General features: G+C 39.2%; 1 protein-coding gene across 1 annotated transcript in view; it reads right to left on the reverse strand.

The window, feature by feature from the left end:
* Nucleotides 1–26,189, reverse strand: part of fras1 (Fraser extracellular matrix complex subunit 1) — a 379,704-nt gene that overhangs the window by 213,206 nt on the left and 140,309 nt on the right. The window contains exons 10-12 of the mRNA XM_047381020.1: nucleotides 21,655–21,744; nucleotides 14,421–14,568; nucleotides 4,315–4,458 (exon numbers count right to left, since the gene is read on the reverse strand). Of these exons, the coding sequence (XP_047236976.1) occupies nucleotides 4,315–4,458; nucleotides 14,421–14,568; nucleotides 21,655–21,744 (382 nt within the window). The remainder of the gene's footprint in view (nucleotides 1–4,314; nucleotides 4,459–14,420; nucleotides 14,569–21,654; nucleotides 21,745–26,189) is intronic.

The raw sequence follows: 26,189 nt of genomic DNA on the forward strand, positions 1-26,189 counted from the left end.
AAATTAAATCTTCTAAATAGTTGCTAAAGTGTTTTTGTCCCATTAAGTTCTTACTGTTATGAGTTCTCAAGAAAGCTTGGTGTAATTTTTGACTGTACCTTCAAATTGCAGTTCAAAATGAGTCACCAGTTTAAAATGAGAGGTTTAATTATTTCAGTGTTTTTAAATCAAGTTGTGGCAGGATAAAGTAGGAGATAGACAGACGAATCGGGGCTTTCTGTCTAGTAATGAGAACCTTTACTCCGGTTTGTCATGGTGAAGAAGGACCTGGGACGAAATGCCAAGCTTTCCAATTACTGGTAAATTTATTTTCCAACACTCCTTTGTCCATGAGATATGGCTCACAGCCAAAATAGAAATCCTGACACAAGAAGCTGAAATGAGCTCATACTTTAAGAGCTGCTGCTTCTCAACACTGAAAGGATTCAATCGAGGTCATCAGATTAGGATGCGTCCATGAAGAGGTTTGTCAAGCATATCCTACCTACCTACCTAGAAGGAAACCCCGGGGCAGATTCATCATTTGCTTGAGTAACCAACATCCCTTTTGCTGCGGGTACAAATCAGCAGAATGTCGTTAAAAAGGATGATTTTCCCATCATGGATTTGGTGCCTCTGTGACTTGATTTAAAATCAAATGATCATATCAAACCCTGACTGGTTCCAGACTTTAAGATTCATCTTGTCTCTTGGCTCATTGTTTACATTTTGTTTTATTTTAACACTAAATAATATTATAGAGCATCACCTAAGATCATTTCAGGTTCATTTTCAGAAGGTCACTTTTTTAATGACATCCAGACACTATTCTAGTTCATACTTTTTTAGTATACCATTTCCCACAGTTGAACAGAATACATCCATTAAAAGTCTTATCACTGCTTTTAATATTTTTAACAAAATAACAGGAAATCTCAAGTTTACCAACAAGCATTAATACCTATAGTTGATGATGTGAGTATTTTATCACTCCACACTGTGTTTCACATCTACATATAAAAGCTGTGGGTGGCAAACATCTCGCTCATCCAGAGAACAGGCAGACTACATCGAAGATTATAGCAACTGTTGCTTAATAACAAATATAAACAGAAACACGGCTACACCCACACTGAGTCTTGGTTTAAAGTATATTCAGTATATTTGTGTAGGGTTCAATAGTCACTTGAATAATTCAGTCATAAGTAAAATAATAATATTTCTTCTGATCACAGTTTAATTGATATCTATGTGCTTTATTTTTATCTTTTCAGCACAGAAAGCTGTTGTTTAATGTGGTTATTCAACACATTGATGAGTTTGTGTGTCTATCTGTAGGTAGTTTACACATTTCCAGAGGTGTTATGTTGTTGCTTGTGTCTGTTAGTAGTAGATAGGTTTACTCTACATTTAATTATATGATAGGTGAGATGTTGCAGGTTTGCTTAGCAGCTGCTATTGTGATTAAATTTAAGCATTCATGTTTGCTTCCATATATTTGCCTATATCATTAATATTCAAGTGATTTTGGTGTGGGAGTGACAGTTTATGATTATCATCTACTGCACTATAACCAGATGCCTGCAGCTTAAAGATGACAGGCATGGCCAAAGGTTTTGGTTTAAAGCAAGTACTATGCAACTTTCATCTTATTTTCTGATTATCAGATGTATATAATAAACACTGCAAAACGTTGTATTAGCTTAAAATGTCTACTTTATAACAAACATATTGTCACTGTATTTTTCTATCAATCTTTTAAATAAACTGACAGAAGTCATTGTCTTCCTGCGTCAGCAATGATTATCTCCAACGAAAAACATGTTTCCATCATTACTTTGCACCAAACTGCTGCAGCACAAATAAATGCTTTTTGGATGAGATGAGAGGTTCAGCAGTAGAAAAGGGTGCTTCAAGATGTCCAAAAAAGCCCAGCGTGCTCCAGGACCGTCTTCTCCTAATAACAAACTTCTGAATTGACTTGCCAACGGTGCAGAGGCTGCTTAACACAGGCAGCAGGTGGGTATGAGTGCTTCTGCACTTAAGTTGAGGAGAAGTTCAGAAAAGGGTCGCAAAGATGCCACCTCTTCTCGAGAAAAAGATAACAAAGAGAAACTGAAATTTGCAGGAAGTACAAGGATGGACAACAGAAAACTCTGATGAATCTTTTGACTGTTTGAAGACATCTGGAAAAGCATTTTGATCCAATCCACGTTTAGGATTGCTTCTCATCCAAGGGAGTAGGTTTCCTCCCAGTTTGAGAATACTGTTGGACCCCAGCCATGGGTTACAACAGGAAAGGCCAGTAAGAACTTTTCTGGAACTTTCAAAATAAATCGCATTAACCTACTTCCAGCACAGCCAAGAAGGGAATAACAGCGGACTTCCCGTGACATCATTGTTTAAATAAAAACCCTGCTATTGCAACAGACTGACCTCTTCCACGCAGGTCCCCAGAGGAACTGGACGGAGGGACACAGCACTCTAATGTCTCTTTGCTGGCAAATAGACGTAACTCCTCAAACTGGATCCAAGAGTGTCGTACAATCACGCGATCATATGCACTAAGTTAAGTAGGAATGAATTGCTGTTTGTGTATCCGGTATTCATTCATGAACGGGGTAATTAAGGTACAAGCGTGGCTTGACTTTCTCTCTGAGGTCTACAGAAGCAAACTGTGTTCCAGAGAGTTCCCAGCAGAGACCCTGTCTCTACAATGCTGAGTGGAGCAGTTTCCCGGTCTGAAGAAATGACAACAGGACAGCATCACCGTGGTTACAGCTGTAACGTGCAGTTTGGCCGGCCGACAGAACGAGCCGCTCCACACCACAGCTACGGAGGTTAGCAAGTTAACCCTTTGTTCACTGTGGAGGTTTTCTTCAACTTCATCACCCCGGACAACTTTTCCTCAGCACGGTTCACGTAAGAGGTTGTGTTTTGGGCGGAGAGAAGTAATTTAGAGTAAAACAATCTAAACATTTTTCGTGTTATGACGTTTGGTTTGTTTGTGTTAAAAACTTCCAGAAGGTTGGTTTTATTCAACAAATCATTCTTTAAAATATTATTTTGTTAAATTAATGTTTTATCTGATCTTGCATTGTGAATGGTTGTTTAAAGGTATACCAATTATTGCCTAAATTAGTTAAAAGACTAACTTAACTTCAATTCCAGATTCTTCATGATAATCCTTGGTTCTCAAACATAAATATTTCATGGTAATGTTGCAACACTCTTTCGGTCATGGTTTTCAACCATGTTTGATCAACTTGTTTATATTGTACATACCCCATTAGTCTTCGTTATTCTTTAATTCTGCTTGGTAGTTTAGTTGGATTGTTTTAGCATAGTAAAGAGTTTGTTGATTGAAATATGTTTGACTTTGAGTTGACTTAGTTTTTTTAATAAATTCTTGTATTTTAAGAAATGTGTGAATTCATTCCATATCTGTGCAGAGTTTATGCTGTTCAATAATGTCAGAGCTCGTCTCACACCTTTCTATTTTGTCCTAATACCATCACCTTGGGCTGTTATTCACAGGACAACCCTTAACAGACCGAAATATTATTTAATAAACTATTAAAGTATTACTATTAAATATTAAATAATATATTCATATTCATAATCACAACACTGCCATGTATAAAAAGCTGAATGAAAATGCCCTTCAACAGTCTGCAAACAGTTTAGTAATGATCTATGGATTTTCAGGCATGATGGAGCACAATGTCCAAAGGCAAAAGCAATAGTGAAGTGGTCACAATATTGAAATTTCAGAGAAAATGTGGTCAGTTTCCAAAATGCAGGTGGTAAGACTAAACCCAGCCAACTTTGAACAACTCCAAGTGCTAAGAAGACAGGAACTGGTCACATCTGTCTGAATTTGGTCATGAAGATGATACCCAGTATGCCAAAGACAATTACAGAAGATCTCTTTCTGTCTATCATAGAAACATGAAAAAATGTCTAAAACCCCTGAGGTCACAAAAAACAAAATATGAAAAAACATTTAGCCTGGACTGTAATTTTTGCATTTCACATCTGACCAGGATGTCTCCTGGGGGCCTCCCTTTAGAGGTTTTCTGGGCACATCCCACTAGAAGGAGAGCCCAGGCCAGACCCAGAACATGCTGGAAGGACGATATTTCTCTTCTGACCTGGAAACACCTTGGGATCCCCCAGAATGAGCTGGGGAATATCCCTAAACCTGTTACCAACATGACCAAATGGATAAGTGGAATTACCATCTCAACTTCTAAGAACTCCAAATTTAGTGTTTTTCTTCATTGTATTCTTTTTTTTTTAATGCATGTCTTAATTTAAAAGTGAAATTCTTACCTGAACACACTTGTTCTTCAGGATAGTAACCCCCTGGACAGACCGACAGGCAACGACCACGATGGAGAAAAGCTTTGGGGTCTCTGCAGCTCTCACAGTGGTCGGGAGTCCCCAGACAGGACAGACAGTCTTCATGGCACTGAGCTGTTGAAACACATTTCATTGACTTTATTAATATATATCTCCAGCAGTCTGCAGGCGAGAGGCGGGGTAGACCCTTGACAGGTCCACTGCCATCACAGGGCAACACACAAACAACCATTCACACACTCATACATACACCTAAGGGCAATTTAGAGAGACCAATTAACCTAACAGGCATGTCTTTGGACTGTGGGAGGAAGCGGAAGTACCCAGTGAGAACTCACGCATACACGGGGAGAACATGTAAACTCCATGCAGAAAGACCCCTGGCCAGGAATCGATATACACAGGGGTTGGACAATGAAACTGAAACATCTGGTTTTAGACCACAATGATTTATTAGTATGGTGTAGGGCCTCCTTTTGCGGCCAATACAACATCAATTCGTCTTGGGAATGACATATAAAGTCCTGCACAGTGGTCAGAGGGATTTTAAGCCATTCTTCTTGCAGGATAGTGGTCAGGTCACAACGTGATACTGGTGGAGGAAAACATTTCCTGACTCGCTCCTCCAAAACACCTCAAAGTGGCTCAATAATATTTAGATCTGTGCAGGCCATGGGAGATGTTCAACTTCACTTTCATGTTCATCAAACCAATCTTTCACCAGTCTTTCTGTGTGTGTATTGGTGCATTGTCATCCTGATACACGGCACCACCTTCAGTATACAATGTTTGAACCACTGGATGCACATGGTCCTCAAGAATGGTTTGGTAGTCCTTGGGAGTGATGTGCCCATCTAGCACAAGTATTGGGCCAAGGGAATGCCATGATATGGCAGCCCAAACCATCACTGATCCACCCCCATGCTTCACTCTGGGCATGCAACAGTCTGGGTGGTACGCTTCTTTGGGGCTTCTCCACACCGTAACTCTCCCGGATGTGGGGAAAACAGTAAAGGTGGACTCATCAGAGAACAATACATGTTTCACACTGTCCACAGCCCAAGATTTGCGCTCCTTGCATCATTGAAAACGTTTGGCATTGGCATGAGTGACCAAAGGTTTGGCTATAGCAGCCCGGCCGTGTATATTGACCCTGTGGAGCTCCCGACGGACAGTTCTGGAGGAAACAGGAGAGTTTAATTCTGCCGTTATTTGGGCAGCCGTGGTTTTATGTTTTTTGGATACAAACCGGGTTAGCACCCGAACATCCCTTTCAGACAGCTTCCTCTTGCGTCCACAGTTAATCCTGTTGGATGTGGTTCGTCCTTCTTGGTGGTATGCTGACATTACCCTGGATACTGTGGCTCTTGATACATCACAAAGACTTGCTGTCTTGGTCACAGATGCGCCAGCAAGACGTGCACCAACAATTTGTCCTCTTTTGAACTCTGGTATGTCACCCATAATGTTGTGTGCATTTCAATATTTTGAGCAAAACTGTGCTCTTACCCTGCTAATTGAACCTTCACACTCTGCTCTTACTGGTGCAATGTGCAATCAATGAAGACTGGCTACCAGGCTGGTCCAATTTAGCCATGAAACCTCCCACACTAAAATGACAGGTGTTTCAGTTTCATTGTCCAACCCCTGTATATGTCTATATATCAGAATCAGAATCAGCTTTATTGCCAAGTACAAACAAACAAGGAATTTGACTCCGGTACACTTTGCTCTTTGGTTTTGTTTTTGCATTACAGAATATACATATTTACAATGTACAATATACACATATATAAATAAAATATATACAGTACGGACCAAAAGTTTGGACACACCTTCTCATTCAAAGAGTTTTCATGACTACAAATATTGTAGCTTCACACTGAAGGCATCAAAACTATGAATTAACACATGTGGAATTATATACAGAACAAAAAAGTGTGAAACAACTGAAAATATGTCTTATATTCTAGGTTCTTCAAAGTAGCCACCTTTTGCTTTGATTACTGCTCCACACACTCTTGGCATTCTGTTGATGAGCTGAATAGACTGTTAGAATTTGTATTATGGAGAGAAAAAAGCAGCTAAGTAAAGAAAAACGAGTGGCCATCATTACTTTAAGAAATGAAGGTCAGTCAGTCCGAACAATTGGGAAAACTTTGAAAGTGTCCCCAAGTGCAGTCGCAAAAACCATCAAACGCTACAAAGAAACTGGCTCACATGAGGACCGCCCCAGGAAAGGAAGTCCAAGAGTCACCTCTGCTGCGGACAATAAGTTCATCCGAGTCACCAGCCTCAGAAATCGCAGGTTAACAGCAGCTTAGATTAGATAACAGGTCAATGCCACACAGAGTTCTAGCAGCAGACACATCTCTAGAACAACTGTTAAGAGGAGACTGTGTGAATCAGGCCTTCATGGTAAAATAGCTGCTAGGAAACCACTGCTGAGGACAGGCAACAAGCAGAAGAGACTTGTTTGGGCTAAAGAACACAAGGAATGGACATTAGACCAGTGGAAATCTGTGCTTTGGTCTGATGAGTCCAAGTTTGAGATCTTTGGTTCCAACCACCGTGTCTTTGTGCAGCGCAGAAGAGGTGAACGGATGGACTCTACATGCCTGGTTCCCACCGTGAAGCATGGAGGAGGAAGTGTGATGGTGTGGGGGTGCTTCGCTGGTGACACTGTTGGGGATTTATTCAAAATTGAAGGCATACTGAACCAGCATGGCTACCACAGCATCTTGCAGCAGCATGCTATTCCATCCGGTTTGCGTTTAGTTGGACCATCATTTATTTTTCAACAGGACAATGACCCCAAACACAACTCCAGGCTGTGTAAGGGCTATTTGACCAAGAAGGAGAGTGATGGGGTGCTGCGCCAAATGACCTGGCCTCTGTAGTCACCGGACCTGAACCCAATCGAGATGGTTTGGGGTGAGCTGGACTGCAGAGTGAAGGCAAAAGGGCCAACAAGTCCTAAACATCTCTGGGAACTCCTTCAAGACTGCTGGAAAACCATTTCAGGTGACGACCTCTTGAAGCTCATCAACAGAATGCCAAGAGTGTGCAGAGCAGTAATCAAAGCAGAAGGTGGCTACTTTGAAGAACCAAGAATATACAGGCCAATATTTATATATATATAAATATATATATATATATATATATATATAAATATATATATATATATATATATATATATATATATATATAAATATATATATATATATATATATATATATATATATATATATATATATATATATATAAATATATATATATATATAAATATATATATATATATATATATATATATATATATATATATATATATATATATATATATATATATATATATATATATATATATATATATATATATATAAATATATATATATATATATATATATATATATATATAGTCAGTCAGTCAGTCATTTTCTACCGCTTATTCCATAGTGGGTCGCGGGGGAGCTGGTGCCTATCTCCAGCAGTCTATGGGCGAGAGGCAGGGTACACCCTGGACAAGTCGCCAGTCCATCGCAGGGCAACACACACAAACAACCATGCACACACTCATTCATACACCTAAGGGCAATTTAGAGAGACCAATTAACCTAACAGGCATGTCTTTGGACTGTGGGAGGAAGCCGGAGTATATATATATATATATATACATACATATATATATATATATACACATATAGTCTGGCACCCATAAAAATCATATTTTAAATCAGTTTGATCGCGGTTGTGCAGTCAAACTATTAACAGTCGGAAGTCGGAAGGAGTTTTAGAGTACAGAAACAGGGTTCTGTCAGCCAGAATATCACTGATGCGTTTCATGAACTGTGTCTAAGTGCAATCTCAGCCCACACTGCTTCCCAGACGATCCGCAACCTGACAACAATGTATGATGCCCTCATGTCATCTTTTCAGTTGCCCTGTGGGTTCAATTCCAGCTTCCTCCTGCAACATGTCGATGTGCCCCTAGGCAAGGCACTTAACATCAAGTTGCATACCCCTCTAGTGTAAAGTGCTTTGAGTGGTCAGTTGTTTACAGCTGACCAAAGTACAGACAAAATACATTTTCATTTATTTCTCTTGAGGCATACCTAAAAACCTACCTAACCGTGAATAAAGTACTTAAGTACGAATAAAGTACTTAAGTATGAGGGAAACTAATTTTTGTGTAGTTTTACACCCTGCACCATTTAAACTACGGTAGGTATTCAGAAGCCAGATGAAGGCATTCAACTGTTTACTCCCTCTATTCCATCTGTTTAAGTCAGTGATGCACAAATGTTTTGCAGTTGGGCCAAAATTTGCAGGTAGAAAGCTTTAAGGGTCCATACTTTTGCTCCCATTTAAAAAAGCAAAAATAATTTACATTCACGTACCGGCTTCCATTCGCTACTTACTATATGAGATAAAAAATTGTTACTGAGATTCCTGTCTCAGACCAGGAGTCCAAGTCAAGCCTCAAGTCTTTTGGGCACCAGTCTTAGTGGGGTCAGAAGTCTATTATTTTTCCAGCTTAAGTGTGATTAGAGACAAAGTCTCAAACTTGAGTTCCAATCTCTGCTGAAAGAGGGTGATTTGTCACTTTCAGTTTCAGTTAGTTCCTGTCCCCGATGAAAGAGTTCAAGTATGTCAGGATCTTGATCACAAGATGGCATAAAATGGAATGAAAGCTCAATAGATGGACTCGGAAAGCATCCTCAGTGATGTGGATAGCTCTGCCATGCTGAAGACAAAGCAAAACCAGAAGGTGAAGCTAATAGGTTTATACTTTTATGTACAATCCAGTTGAAATGAGCTTGCACCACAGGGCAGACAGATGAGCTGGGGAAGAGGATGAGCAGGAGACCCAGTGGGTGCTGTGGATACCAGTTCAGAGCTTTGAACACATACTAAATTTGGATTTAGGTTTATTCCTTTCGTGCAAATGAAAGTTAAGTTTTTCCATTTTAGTAGGTTTGTAGTAAGAATAATTTTTTCTGCACAGCTCAGATTAAGGTTGCAGGATATCAGGAAAACATGCAATTAAGAGATTACTGTTGAATGTTGCGCTTGTGAAAACAATATGGAATGCAAGAACAATTAAAAACTTTGTATGGAAGTTTTGAACTGATCTGAACATCATCTGCAAAATATTAATGCGCCTCAAACACTTCTGTCACTGTCATGTTCTTTGGATAAAAAACGGAATAGACGAAGATAAGGTCCATCCAATCTGGATAGTAGACAAGGCAAATTAAAGCAGGGGCTTTTCAAACAATGTGGGATGCAGTTTCCACTTGATTTCACAGCGACCGTATTGAGAAAATAAAGCAGCAGACTGAGAGGACAGATTAATGTGACAATCGCAGTGCAAGACAGGAGGAGGAGAGGGAGGAGGAAAAAATGACAAGGAAAAATAAGACAGGGAGGACACTTATAGCAAGAGAGACTATGAGGGCGGGAAAGTGGGAAAGAGAAGTTGAACATGAGAAAAATGAGATGCTACTTTAATCCTAACGGCCAATAAGAGTGTCAGCAGGCCTGAACATACTGTTCTAAGTATCTGCATCACTCTTCTCCTTCTCCAATCTACCAACTCTTTTTGTCTTTTTCACCTGCTACTTTACAGCTTCATTTTATTCCAACATTCATCTTCTTTTCATCTGCCTCTCATCTGACTTTTAGACCTTAGATTTCACCCTATGGTCAGACGTTTTACTGAAGATGGGAGAGAACAGCGGAAGCTTGTGCAAAAAAACATACGAGAATCTGTGAAGCAGGAAAAAAGTGAGAAAATGGGATATTTAGCACTGTATCACAATGACGGGTTTACTGGCTAATATGAACACCAGTAAAGTGTTTATTTCTCCACTCAGCTGTGGCTTTTGGCAATAAACTAATTTCTTGGATGAATATAGTCTTTCCATCATGAAATATTTCCACAAACAAGTTATTTTCTGCATATTTACCAATGGAAACAAATGAGCACATTTACATAAAAAGCACCACTTATGTAGCTACAAGATCATTTTGTGTTTGCCTTGACAGTCGAGGGTAAACTAAAACTGATAGAGGACGGCTCTGACGCTTGCACTCCACAGAGTGCTCTTGTTTTTATCACAAGCATAATAAGCCTGAATCCCTGAGGTACAAAATTATAAAGACTGTAACAGATAAAAGCTGCATGGTTACAAGAAATGCAAGGCTTATTGATTGACACGGTAAAATTTGCACATGTAGCAAACAGAACACCAAACATGGTCCTTGTTTGCATGCTTGATTGTTTGCAGAAGTTTGACCTTCAACAAAGACTGGTCATCCTGCATTAGCATCTTGAAAAGAAGCTAATTTTCTAACTGAAGCCAACATCTGGGGAGTAGCTTAATCGTAAAATGCAGCTGCACCCTTCTGGAAATCCCTCCTACAGTCCACATTCAAATATTCAATAACAACACCCTTTATATGAGACAATAAAGCCTAAGAATGGATCAAATCAATTTAGCTCCTTCTAACTTTGTTGATGAAAGTATTGGTGAAATTGGTGAAGCCACATAACTGTGTGCTAGGCTAAAATTACAGTTAGTGACCATGATTATTAAACTTCTCAGACTGGCTGCAGGGAGTCGAAATCAAAGTCAATCAGTCCTATTTCAGTGTAGGTGTTCAGACTCATTTTAATCAAAACTTTGAGACTTTCAGTAAAGACAATTAACAATTAAACCAAGGCACTGACAAGGAAAACAGGAAGCTAAATATATTGAGATGAAAAAACTACATGAAAAACAGGTGAGTGCAATCAGCAGAAATCCAAACAGGTGCAGATCATGACATTTAGCCCTTCTGAGTCAAGGCTGGTTAGGTCCATCATCACCCTGGTTGCAGCTGTAGGTGTTCTGAGGTGTGGCTGTACCAGTTTCCAAATCTAAAAGTTTTCAAGTCTGAAAGTTTTGCACATTATTCTATTTAAAATAGCTCAAAAACTACAGCTATTTGAGTTCTGTCATCCGGATGGAGCTGGAAGAAGAGCTGCTGCTTTTCCACATCGAAAAGAGTCCGTTCAGGACTCTATTCTATACTTGGATTTTATTTAGAGACAATAGAGTGCATGTCACATTTTTCAGATTTCATTGAATTTCCAACCAAGTACAATTTTTCTTCCACTGTGTTTTGGGTTAGCATATCAAATGAATCTCAATAAAACAGGATGAGGTTTGTGGCAGTATTGTGACAACGTGTGAAAAGGTTCAAAGGTATATGGATACTGTTGCAAGGCACAGCATGGAAGTAGGTTATCACTAGAATTTATATACCTGAACAGATGTTTTTTTGTTCATTTATAGAGGATGTGTGCCAGGAAGAAAGCTGCCAGCAGGGAGCTCATATTTACATCCTTTCCCATGGGATGTGAAGGCAGCATAACTCCTGTCCATTGCCCTCAGATGAGAACTGACCAATAGGAGAGCAGAATATTGACCTCTGGGCCTAAAGACAGCTCTTGATTAATAGACTTAGTGGAAGATTTATGATTCAAGCAGGAAAAAAGGCAAAGAAAGATAGGTTTAGAGCATATGTTATTTTTCCATTTTTAGCTACAAACACACAAAAATCGTACTCAATGAAATACACAAACTAATGGAGGATTAGATTCCTTCCTCAATATGACAATGTAAAGCTAAGTGGATGAATCATGTTCAATTAAATCTTTTGATCAAACTTGGATACGCGTTATGTCATATAAAGATAGGGATGAATAACAAAGTGCTAAAATAAGAATATGCACCCAGAGGTGGAGACCTCTAACTGTTGAGGTGAAGCTCAAGTGAATTATCTCTTCATCATGTCACCTAATAGTGGATGGGCTATAGTTGGCAGCATGTGAACATTTTGTCTTCTGGATTGATGTGTTAGTAGCAGGGAAAATGTCCAAGCGTAAAGATTTAAGTGAATTTGAAAACTGCCAAATAGTGATGGTTAAATAACTGGGTGGTATAGATAAACTGTGGGGTGTTTTCTTTCTGCAGTGGTCAGTGTCTATCAAAGGTTGTCCAAGGAAGGAGTAGTGGTGAATAAGAGATGGGATCATGTCCAGCCATGCATTCAGGTCCATATCTCTCCTTAATTAAGAGCATACATTTTTAAATAGGGAGTAGTTTTTCTTATTTTCACTCTCTTTTTCTCAGACCTCTGTCCTCACACAGAAAGCATATTTGATATCAAGCAAGATTTTGCTTGATATCAAATATTCTTTGCTCTCCCTCAAAACTATGGTTTTGAATTCAGACTGAATTCTTGTCCTACAAATAAGTTCTCCTTCTTCTCAAACCTTCCTGCTTGGGTGAAACCTTCTCGCATGGGTCCATCCTGTCTGCTTGTGGATTCTTGTTCTCTGATAGATCGAAGTGCTTACGCTGCCTTTTAACTGTTCCAGCAAATAGAATGACAGAGTTGCACTTGTTTTATTCAAAATTTACCCTAGACCATAGCAAACTGACTGGATTTAATTATGCATTGTACAAATGACTACAGACTGCTCACATTTTGTAAGAGACCAAAAAAAAAAAAAGACAAACCTGCAATATGCACACCTTTTTACCTGAAAAATAGAAGTGTTTGGCCTGTTTTAGCTTTTTCACACCTTCCTGTGGGGGGTACTGTAGGCTCTCACCCTTGACCGAAGTCCCCCTGGCCCTGCTGTACAGACAGCTTGCTAACCTGTCCACTGCAGTTAAGTTATAAAACATCTGTAAATATGGGTTCTTAAATGTTGCTAAAATAGTTTATGTGTAAAAGTTAAATGACCATCTAACAGTCCATTTAAATGGGAGTATTGCCATATACAGATCATTTCATCGGTTTAAGATTTCTGTTAATTGAGTCATTAATATAGGTTAATCCATATCTTTTTAGGGGCTTGGAGGTAAAATAAGAAATTCAGATGAAATGTGTGCTAGTCAGATCTCTATAACCAAGGCTCATTGATGTACATAGGTATTTTAGATGGGCCGTGGGTTCCGATCCAACAGAAAAACTACCTCAACTATAAGCTTGCTCTCTGTTATTAGCCTTTTCAAGCTTCTTGTTTTCATATTTACAGAACTTTAAACAGAGGACATTTTATTTGTAAACTCTAAACGTTGGCTGGTGGTTAATTCATTTGAAACGTTCATGTTAATGCAAACAGCTTGGGTCTCGGTAGCTACAGTTTATGATATTGTAAAATCGTTCAGCACATGCAGCAGACTGTGGCTCTGCTGACATGCATGCTGTTCATCAATAGGCAGTGGTCTAAAGGGGACAGAAGAAGATGCTTCATTTGACATGAGTGCCTGTCATCTTAAAACAACAACATGGCAGGTCAGAACAAGCACATTTGTGGACTTTTCTGATTATAAAAATGGTAACGATAGGTGTACCATCCATACATCCATAGTCTATATCCGCTTATCCTTGCAGGAGTGTCTGGGGACTGGATTGGGCCAGAGGTTGGGTACACACTGGACAGGCCACCAGTCCATCACAGGTTAAGTGTAAGATTTTTTACGACTGTTGTTGTAAGGTGCTGGGGTTATTTTATATCTAGATTTGAGTTTGCAGGTGCCTCTTCGTGATTATTGGACCCGGAAGACAAACGAATGCAGATTGGTTATCTAAGAGGAGGTGACGTTAAAGATGAAACAGCAGCGGACAGCCCATCATTCATCCTCCACAGCCTTACCTGTGAAGCGTCTGTACACACCTTAAATGTTTATGTGATGGAAAATAAGTCAAAATATAGTGTGGTTACAATGAACACATTGGGTTTTTTGCATATGCAGTATTTTGTGTAAGGAGCACATTTTTAGACCATAAGGATCTGCTGTAACTTGTTGTTAGATGTGTGATAAATTCAGATTAATGGTCAACTTCATCTTGAAATCATTCTTTCAGTCTTCAGTCAGAGTGTGAGGTGTCATGTTGCCAAAGAGTAAAGAGGAAAAAGGAAACAAGTTTAAAATGAAAAAGAAATAGGTTCCTGATTCTTGTCCAGACCCAGACACACACACTGCAACTAGCATATTTGCAGAATAATACCGTACCATGTTGACACTCGGGGCAGCATTGGCCTTCCTTTCTGACAGCCAGAGTTCCTGGTGGGCAACTGGGGCAGGAACGAAGATAACAAGTCACCTGGGCATTGTTGCATTCGCACTCACGGCAGCTGCCATCAGCCCAACGAGCCCGATTCTGAAATAAGACAGAGGACATTATTAATTAGGCCTTGAACAAGTGAAAGAAAGCAGAGACCAAGCTGATTTTAATTTTTAATTCTGATAAATCTCAGTCGCATTCAAAAAAGAAGGCCATTACTGAATTATAATGAGTGTTATTTGAAAGAAGAGTGACACTCAGGACTTTCAGACATTCTGCAACCAGAATACGGGAACTGACGGGCTTACCTAGGACAGAGTGTCACTAGCAGGGAGAGTGTCAAACACGAAAAAGTAAAATGTCTTAAAAATTATAAAACCTTTTAAACTTCATCAACTTTATGCTAAAAAAACAGGACACGATACACTTTAAATCACAGAAACAAGTGAATATTTCTATGTCAGCTGCTGGCCTTTATGCACTGCTTTCATTTATTACTCACTTCTGTTTTTGAGCAGTACACAAGTATGACCCTGAATGAATAGGGGAATTAATTAAACTCATATAATCTTTATTTGTATAAGTACACCAGCTGAGCTGCATAATTCAGAGCCACACAAACAGCTTGACTCAACACTGCCAGGTATTTCTATTCAGGTTCAGCTGTGCATCAAAATAAACATCAAACTCAAAGTTTCAATAAAGAGAAATCAGTTTGTAGCAATGCACAAGTAAAGGTTTATTTTCTACTCTCAACTGACATCTGAAAACCAAATCTAAAAAAAAACAAAAAATATCTGCTAAGGCAAGGAACGTTTGGTTGTATAGCAAGGTTCATAAATACTGTAATTTAAATTGCTTTACAGGAAAATAGTGGAAAGGAAGTAAAGAAAGTTATATTAAAAATAAGAATGCATATAAGACAATAATTGCAAACATTAGGCATCGCTAAAAAGGAAAATAAATGTCTTCTGTCTTGTATCTGGAAAAAATTTTCATCTATTCTAATGATATTATAGACACCAATAGTGATTCTACATAAGGTAAGGTAAGAGACGTTGTAGTTTTTCATAACCTAAGTTAAGCATATATAGGGGTTGGACAATGAAGCTGAAACACCTGGTTTTAGACTGTGATGGAAATTCTTGCAGTAAGCATTCCACAGTGTATGACCTTTAGGTTACCTCACTCCTCTGAACATCTGTGTTAGTGGAGGAAGCTGTAAAAGGCATTATCAGAAGTTTAATGGTTAAGGCCCATTTGTTAGGGTGATGCCTCGGGAAGAGCAGATGGTTGTTCCTAGGTAACTTTGTCACCTCTGAACCCGAGAAGGGTCTGGGGTCATAAAACACAGACTCTTTGAAGTTGAGATAACACTGTCATGTTCTGGTATAAATACTGTGTGTAAATGTTGATCGGGGCTCTGCTTCAACTGACTTGCTCGGTGACAGAGTCATTCAAACGCTGAATGCCTTTGAATAAAACTTATAAAGACAAAGTCCGGATTTTATCTTGTTATGAGTCAACTTCTACCCACTTTGATAAGAAAATTCCACAACAATTTTAGCGTCACGAACAGGATCTAACGTGCCAGAGGAGACCGCATGACGGGGACACGGACGCCTGGCCAGCCTGGAGACGTTGTCCTCAGTCCACCTCCATTTTACGGAGGGGAGTCCTACAGGGGTTGGACAATGAAACTGAAACACCTGGTTTTCGACCACAATAATTTATTAGTATGGTGTAGGGCCTCCTTTTGTGGCCAATACAATGTCAATTCGTCTTGGGAATGACATATACAAGTCCTGCACAGTGGTCAGAGGGATTTTAAGCCATTCTTCTTGCAGGATAGTGGCCAGGTCACTATGTGATACTGGTGGAGGAAAACGTTTCCTGACTCGCTCCTCCAAAACACCCCAAAGTGGCTCAATAATATTTAGATCTGGTGACTGTGCAGGCCATGGGAGATGTTCAACTTCACTTTCATGTTCATCAAACCAATCTTTCACCAGTCTTGCTGTGTGTATTGGTGCATTGTCATCCTGATACACGGCACCGCCTTCAGGATACAATGTTTGAACCATTGGATGTACATGGTCCTCAAGAATGGTTGGGTAGTCCTTGGCAGTGACGCGCCCATCTAGCACAAGTATTGGGTCAAGGGAATGCCATGATATGGCAACCCAAACCATCACTGATCCACCCCCATGCTTCACTCTGGGCATGCAACAGTCTGGGTGGTACGCTTCTTTGGGGCTTCTCCACACCGTAACTCTCTCGGATGTGGGGAAAACAGTAAAGGTGGACTCATCAGAGAACAATACATGTTTCACATTGTCCACAGCCCAAGATGCTCCTTGCACCATTGAAACCGACGTTTGGCATTGGCATGAGTGACCAAAGGTTTGGCTATAGCAGCCCGGCCGTGTATATTGACCCTGTGGAGCTCCCGACGGACAGTTCTGGTGGAAACAGGAGAGTTGAGGTGCACATTTAATTCTGCCGTGATTTGGGCAGCCGTGGTTTTATGTTTTTTGGATACAATCCGGGTTAGCACCAGAACATCCCTTTCAGACAGCTTCCTCTTGCGTCCACAGTTAATCCTGTTGGATGTGGTTCATCCTTCTTGGTGGTATGCTGACATTACCCTGGATACCGTGGCTCTTGATACATCACAAAGACTTGCTGTCTTGGTCACAGATGCGCCTGCAAGACGTGCACCAACAATTTGTCCTCTTTTGAACTCTGGTATGTCATCCATAATGTTGTGTGCATTTCAATATTTTGAGCAAAACTGTGCTCTTACCCTGCTAATTGAACCTTCACACTCTGCTCTTACTGGTGCAATGTGCAATCAATGAAGACTGGCTACCAGGCTGGTCCAATTTAGCCATGAAACCTCCCACACTAAAATGACAGGTGTTTCAGTTTCATTGTCCAACCCATGTAGATGATGAGTAAAAGTGGCCCAAGAACAGAGCCTTGGGGAACTCCAGATGAGGACACAAAGTACTTCTGGTCTGGAAAGTAAGACTTGAACCACTTCAGCAAAGTACAAGACTATCTCACCCACTTTCTCTGAAAATATCACCACATCTGGCAAGTTGAAGAAGAGATGCATCTACATTTATTGTACAAAATTCTGACATTTTTGACCATTTTAAATCTGGTTTCCGTAAGCATCACTCAGCGTAAACTGTCCTGATCAAAGTGTCAAGTGACATTATGATGTCTGCGGTTGCTGGGAAGTGCACTGTCTTGGTCTTGCTGGACCTCTCTTCGGCATTTGACACTGTTGCAGATTTGTTGTGTGGAGTGCCCCAGGGTTCCGTGTTGGGACATTTCTATTTTTGTTTTTCCCCTGGGTAATATTTTTCAGGAGTTTGCTGATGTCTCCTATCATGTTTTTGCAGATGATATCCAGCTCCATTGCTCCTTTAAGTCTTCAGAGATTCATAAATTGGACTCTTCAAAGAACTGACTTGTGAAAATTAAACAATGGAGGGGCCCTAACTCTCTGCAGTTAAACTCCGATAAGACTCAGGTGCTGGTGACTGCTCCTGACGATGTCATTCCAGGAATCAACCAGTATTTGGGTGACTTGAGCTCATCTGCTAAATCAAGCCTAAGAAATCTGGGGATGAATTTGATTGAGGAATGTCACTTGAGCATCATTCAAAGCAGCTCACTAGGAACTGTTTTTTCCAGCTCAGGAATATTTCAAAACTTAGAAGATTTGTTTCCAAAGATGATTTAGAGTTTAACATTCATGCTTTTGTGTCTTCTCGTTTAGGCTATTGTAACAGTCTTTTTTTCTTGTCTTAACAAAAAGGAGCTGTCTCATCTGAAGCAGATCCAAAATGCGGCAGCTTGTCTGCCGACCCGCACCAACAGAAGGGCTCATATTACCCCAAATTTATAATCTCTCCATTGGCTTCTTCACTTTAATTTTAAAATCCTGGTTCTGACTTTTAAAGCTCTCCGTGGTCTGGCTCCCTTATACATTAGAGGCCTGTTGTGTCCGTTTATCCCTTCTCGAAGACTGAGGTCATTTGATCAGAATCTTCTCAAGGTCCCTCACACCCGTTTTAAGACTAGAGGTGATCACTCCTTCCAGGCCGTTGCGCCAAGGCTTTGGAATGATCTTCTGCTCTCGTTACGTTCTCTTGATTCTGTGGATGTTTTTAAGAGCAAACTAAAAACTTCTCTTTTTCGCAAAGCTTTTTAACAGCTCCAGTGTGTCGGCTGTTCTTTTGTGACTATTACATTTAACTCTACCCCTGTAGTGATGGTTTTTATTACATTTAGTTTTTCCTCTGATGTTTCTACTGCTTTATCTTATTGTATAATTGTGCACTTTTGTAAACCACTTGGTGACCCTCAATGTCTGTGAAAGGTGCTATATAAATAAACTTTTACTCACTTACTTATATAATGTTCTATAATCCTAATATAATCAATTAATTTTTGTGTTATAGTATTTTAAACACTGTACTACTTTTCATGGCATACCTGTGTACATCACTTATGTTTTCTAGAATTTTCTCCAAATTACATTTCATGTTTATACATTTCATCTGAATTACATCTAAGTCAAACCGTGAAACCACATGTCATTCTACTCATAGAACCTTATTATCCTTTAAAAATAACTAGGTTTGTACTTCTGCAGCAGTCCTGACTCAATGCATTGCAATGGGCATGGCGCATGTGTCTCATACGGTAGTCACCTGATATCCAATCCAGTAATATATACAGGTCCTTCTCAAAAAATTAGCATATTGTGATAAAGTTCATTATTTTCTATAATGTAATGATGAAAATTTAACATTCATATATTTTAGATTCATTGCACACTAATTGAAATATTTCAGGTCTTTTATTGTCTTAATACGGATGATTTTGGCATACAGCTCATGAAAACCCAAAATTCCTATCTCACAAAATTAGCATATTTCATCCGACCAATAAAAGAAAAGTGTTTTTAATACAAAAAACGTCAACCTTCAAATAATCATGTAGAGTTATGCACTCAATACTTGGTCGGGAATCCTTTGGTAGAAATGACTGCTTCAATGCGGCGTGGCATGGAGGCAATCAGCCTGTGGCACTGCTGAGGTCTTATGGAGGCCCAGGATGCTTCGATAGCGGCCTTTAGCTCATCCAGAGTGTTGGGTCTTGAGTCTCTCAACGTTCTCTTCACAATAGCCCACAGATTCTCTATGGGGTTCAGGTCAGGAGAGTTGGCAGGCCAATTGAGCACAGTGATACCATGGTCAGTAAACCATTTACCAGTGGTTTTGGCACTGTGAGCAGGTGCCAGGTCGTGCTGAAAAACGAAATCTTCATCTCCATAAAGCTTTTCAGCAGATGGAAGCATGAAGTGCTCCAAAATCTCCTGATAGCTAGCTGCATTGACCCTGCCCTTGATAAAACACAGTGGACCAACACCAGCAGCTGACACGGCACCCCAGACCATCACTGACTGTGGGTACTTGACACTGGACTTCTGGCATTTTGGCATTTCCTTCTCCCCAGTCTTCCTCCAGACTCTGGCACATTGATTTCCGAATGACATGCAGAATTTGCTTTCGTCCGAAAAAAGTACTTTGGACCACTGAGCAACAGTCCAGTGCTGCTTCTCTGTAGCCCAGGTCTGGGGAATGCGGCACCTGTAGCCCATTTCCTGCACACGCCTGTGCACGGTGGCTCTGGATGTTTCTACTCCAGACTCAGTCCACTGCTTCCGCAGGTCCCCCAAGGTCTGGAATCGGCCCTTCTCCACAATCTTCCTCAGGGTCCGGTCACCTCTTCTCGTTGTGCAGCGTTTTCTGCCACACTTTTTCCTTCCCACAGACTTCCCACTGAGGTGCCTTGATACAGCACTCTGGGAACAGCCTATTCGTTCAGACATTTCTTTCTGTGTCTTACACTCTTGCTTGAGGGTGTCAATAGTGGCCTTCTGGACAGCAGTCAGGTCGGCAGTCTTACCCATGATTGGGGTTTTGAGTGATAAACCAGGCTGGGAGTTTTAAAGGCCTCAGGAATCTTTTGCAGGTGTTTAGAGTTAACTCGTTGATTCAGATGATTAGGTTCATAGCTCGTTTAGAGACCCTTTTAAAAATATGCTAATTTTGTGAGATAGGAATTTTGGGTTTTCATGAGCTGTATGCCAAAATCATCTGTATTAAGACAATAAAAGACCTGAAATATTTCAGTTATTGTGCAATGAATCTAAAATATATGAATGTTAAATTTTCATCATGACATTATGGAAAATAATGAACTTTATCACAATATGCTAATTTTTTGAGAAGGACCTGTATATCAATGCATAGGCCTGTGAAGACAGAAATTAGATAGTACTTTTAGGTTAATCCACATTACCTTCAGCTTTGTCTGAACTTGAAAAAAAATCTCCTATAATCCATCTTCAAGTGCCAGATGCTCATGCTGGACAAATTGATCCATTAAGCAACAAAAACTCCTTTTATTCAGGCCCAAACAAATTATTATTAGGTAAAAAAGAGAAAATCTTGCTTGTTATTATGCCTTTAGATCAACTCGAAGATAGGTCTTACATAAATGTGACTCATTATCCTAACTCATTATCTTTCCATGTTGTTATCTAAAGGTCATTTGAGCATTAAAACCAGTAATCATTCTGCCACAAATGCATTTGTTTTCTTTTACTAATGGTGAAATACTTTCTTCAAGGAGACAAATAGCAATCCATTTGGAGACGACAGCTGCAGTTTGTAGGCTCACTCTGGACAAACGTCTTGGATTTCACAATGTTTCATACTGACTGTCATTGTAAAATACCTAGGCTCTAAAATGTAGTTGTCCAATACCTATCTTTGAATAATGAAATTAATGAAATCCTTCAAGAGTTTAAGAAAACAGAACTCAGACAAAACAGCCTCATATAATTTGGTTTATCTGCCATAAAAAACATATTCAATCAAACATACTACATTATTATTTTCTTCTGCTTGTGTTCATTCATTTATTGGCTGTATGGGACCTTTAATGCAACAATTTTTCGCACCTTTTTTGGCTTCTAAGAACAGAGATTATAAACACCTACATTGTTTTAATTTCTTGCTTCCTTCAGCCACTTTAATTATGTTCATTTGCAAATCATTTAATGTTGTATTTTAATTACTCATAAAGAAGTACCTTGTAAGATTTCCCCTCATAGAGACAAGACGGTTTTGCAGACAAACATTCTGGACAGCACTTTCCCGACAGATGAACAAGCTCTGATTCCTAAATCAGAAACAAAAAACAAGAAAAGGACATATTAAAATGTACTCAGTTCTGTCACATTCCAGTATATTCCTTTATTATTCAAATTTCTTTAGCATTACCATAATAATAACATGCTAGGTGACTAACCACACAGCTTGAACACTGTCCAGATGGATGACTAGGCACAATTTCAATGCAACCATCAAGCAGCAACACATCACAGTGATACATTAAAGTAAAACTAAACCAAAAATACAAAAAAACAACTAGCAACTAAGTGAGTTCAGGGAGCATGGGAGAGGGGAAGGGGTGACCAGTTTGTTTCATGATTCACTAACATTTTAAAGTTTTGAATATGTGGCTGTCCAGGTTAAGAGTCCTGCTCAAGCTATGTTTATGAATATTTACAGACCTCAGAAACCCAAAGCAAAGCTTTCCAATGGTATCAATGACCCTCTGTCTGTTATATGTGTATTACGACTGTTTAATCATTGTGGGAGACTTCTTCATCCATGTTGACAACCCTCAAGACAAAGGGCCAAAGCATTATGTGAAACATTTCAGTTTGACTCAACACGTTAAACAGCCAACACAAAAATGGGGACATATCTTGGACTCAATGATCAGTAAGGGTCTTTGTAATTGATGTTACCCTTTCTGACCACTTTTCTTTTATCTTAGAAGGCATCATTTCTATTGATTCAATTAGCCGAAGATAAGAATATAGGAAAAATATCTTCTAAGGACAGCGCAACTGAACCATTAACCATGTTTACTCTTCCACCTCTACTTTGTTCTGTAACTCAGTAAATGAGCTAGTAGATAACTTCCAGTCTAAAGTTTCAGACATCATTGATTCCATTGCTCCCATTAAGGTGGAGGTTGTCTCTGGTAAGAAGAAATCTTTGTGGAGAAAAGCTCTAATTATCAACAAATACATTAATAATGCCTGTGCCTTGTTTGCTACGGTCAACAGGTTAACAAACCCTCCTGTCTGTGAACTCTGAACTCCAATCTAACAAGGCCTGCAATGCATTTGCTAACTTTACTAAGAAAATTTAGAGGATTAGAGTAGTCTGTGCATCAATATCAAGTCCAGCACCATTGCTGTATCCAACCAAAACACATTTAGACATAAAACATTTACTTGAATAAAGCTCCTCCTCCTCTCTTCTTGATATTTTACCCACAGCTTTCTTTAAGAAGGTTTTACCTGTTATAGCGTTTGATTTGATTCAAATAATAAACTCATCCATGTTGTCAGATGTCTTCAACCAGGCCATAGAAACAGCAATTATCAAACCACTGGTAAAAAAGAATCATTGGGACAAGTTGCCATTGCAAAATTGTTGCTGAAATATGCTGTTTAAATAAACTTGCCTTAACATAACCAAATAAAGTTTGAGTTTGTTATGCTCCTTTTCCTTGGCCTTTAAAAGGTTGATCACAAGTCAGAAGGCATAAACAGTATGTTCAGTCTTTGAAGCATTACGTTATTAGTCTAGCGATCATAAACCTAACTATAAATATTAGTCCCTCTTTCTGCCTACTGACTCAAAGACGTCATTAAACCCATAACCTTCTCTGAAGTGTTACAAACACCGATGCACGCATACATTCACACACACGTTGAAAACTGAATAGCTATGATCTTCTTAGCAAAGTGACCTTGTTCATTTCAGGGCTGGACAAGTGCCAGTTATGCTACTTACAGTTAATGACACTTAACAACTTTAATTATCACCATATAGCATGATTAATGGGGTTTTATTGGGTCCTCAGGGAGGGACATTAAAGCAATATGATTAAATCAGGTTCACCCCTGCCCACCTAAAGCAGACATTCAGAATAAATAATGGATACACCAGTTATTGACCTTAAAGAATCTTTGGAGTTGCTTAAAACTGTCCAACCATCCAGTATCCCACATTCCCAACTATCTTAAGAGTTTTAATTAACAGATCAAGTCTGTTTTAATTTGAAACTGATGCCACATAATAAGATCATTATATGTAAAGCACAGAAGGAAAGCCTTGTAGCTGTCGGGTTAATTCTTTCTTTTTTTGGACCGAGCAGCACATTTTAAGGCTACGCTTCTTCTCATTAGTTCCATCTTGCCTTTCAATTTACTGCATCTTAACTAAGTGATTATCTGTGACAACCCTATATCCTTTAATGAATATTCTTACTCTAGTTTCAGATGGCAAAATGTAGAAAATCTAGGAACATGTGAACAAAATAACTAAGACAGCTTCCATTAACTCAATAGTAGCCTTTTAAAGTTAGGAAATGGGATTTTTGGGTGCTGTAGCCTTACATTTCTTTTACATTAGTGTTGATGGTTAATCCTGATTCAATGGATTTAAACTGAATGTGGCATTTAATCTCATTGAAGTTAAAGGCTCAGCTGAACCTCCTGAAGTAAAGTTCGACACATGCATATCTTAAAAGTGCAGGGCCATCTACATTCCTTTACTTTTACTTGGTCAGAAAAGCTCTGCTATCTGTTCAGGGTTTCCCAAATCAAGATAAAGGCTCAAAAGTTAAAAAAACAGCAAAATTGTTACAAACTGTTTGCAACTTTTGATTGATTTAGTGTCCCAGTTGGTATACTGTAAACAGAAACAGACAGCGAGCTGCAAAAACGCCAGCATCAACAGGCTAAATCCTCTCAGCCCACCAATACTACAGGCTTGTTGAGTTATTCTGCACAGACGTTTAACAGTTTACGTTTAACACTGTAAAACATTTATTAAACATCCCTAATATTCTTTATATATTTGTAATGCTTTCTTCTAAGCAGCCACAATTTTTTGTAATGTGTTAAGTAGGACTTGCCAATATGTTCTTAAAAGGTTTTCAAGATATTTAGCGGTATTTATTGGGATAACGACCATGTGTGAAAGTCATGTCTTTAAAAAAGAAACAAAACGAATCCAGAAAAAAAATGAGAGATGCATTATCCCTAATCTAATTATCTACTGTATGAAAAGATCAGATCAGTTTTATTATTTGCAGTTAATGCGTTAGTTCAGGCTCAGGAACGGTCCGCAACTCCTATTACCCAGCCTTCTCTTCATACTCAGTTTTCCCATTTAACACGTTTTTTTAATCCTTACATACTGCATCGGCCATCCTCCTCACCTTACAACCATTTGAGCTAATTTCATTTGTTTGCCCTTGTTTGCATTGTGGGAGCTGAAGTCCTGAGATAGAACCCTCACTGGGAGTCTCCAGCTCCAAAGCTAGTTAAGTGCCTTGCCCAGGGGCACATCTACATGTGACAGGAGGAAACTGGAATTGAATCCACAAATTTTGGATTGCAAGATGACTACTTCAACCACTGGGCCACGTTGGCCCCAAGGCGCTGTACCATTCAGACTGATGGAGAGTCTAGCTGTGCTTTGCTTTGACTCTACATTAGGGGCCTGATCTTCAAAGATCCCAAATGGCGTGTGCAAATTTGCATGTACTATAAATAAATTGCACGTGCAATAAGTGGGCGTGTTGCATGCGATCTTCAAAGATTGCGCATGCAATGGATATTAGGTGGAAAACAGGTGCAGACCGCCCAATTTAAATGAGGAAATTGCGTGTGCTACTGGCAAACAGATGCTGGAAGTATGCGGGGATTGATCCAGCAGCTGATTTTTTTTTCTTTCTGTTCCGTTCGGCCCTTGCTTTTCTGGACTGTTACACTTGGTTAACTTTTGTTGACGTAACAAGATAATTTCTCCTATCTTGCTCGACGTAGTAACACGCAACATAAATTGCCAATCAATATGAACAATATAACAGACAAACATGTCTATTAATTAATTTATTACAGGTTCGCCTCCCTTGATCTTTTAATTCTTTTCGAGACTCACCGGGTTCTTTTGTTTTTTTGAGAGTCTGTATTTGAAGAATTCAGAGTTAATGATAAACAGCCACAATATTTAAGCCTGAACATGATATTAGCAACATTAAAGCAACATAAATATAGTTTGTTGTAGGAGTTGGCAATCGGTATATTATAGCTTTGCTAATTTTAAAACATAGCATCATAACTGTCCCGCAAAGAATTTAAATCTAACATTTATTAACATAAAAATAAATGATTTCCCAATGATTTTACTGAATATATTTTAACGATACACAACGTGTTGGATTGTTTAAATTGTTTTTTGATGACACAAAATCATTTCGTTACTGGATAAAGAAAACCCTCCCCTGGCATATGCTCACATTTAAACAATGAAATCAAACTGATCCAGCTCTGATTCCCCTCCACTGACATAATGTTAGTGTCAATAAAGCAATGTGTTTTGTTTAGTGACGAGGTTAAAGCATACACCGTCTTTGTCACCACATGGAAAAGCTGCCTTTAAATTATTATTTTTTTACTTGCTAAGAAGGGATTTTAGCATCTAGTTTCCAAATGAAGGATTTAATTTGCCCTATAACGTCTTTATTTCTTTCCT

Source organism: Girardinichthys multiradiatus, chromosome 12 (genome assembly GCF_021462225.1).
Source record: "Girardinichthys multiradiatus isolate DD_20200921_A chromosome 12, DD_fGirMul_XY1, whole genome shotgun sequence".
Classification (NCBI taxonomy): domain Eukaryota; kingdom Metazoa; phylum Chordata; class Actinopteri; order Cyprinodontiformes; family Goodeidae; genus Girardinichthys; species Girardinichthys multiradiatus.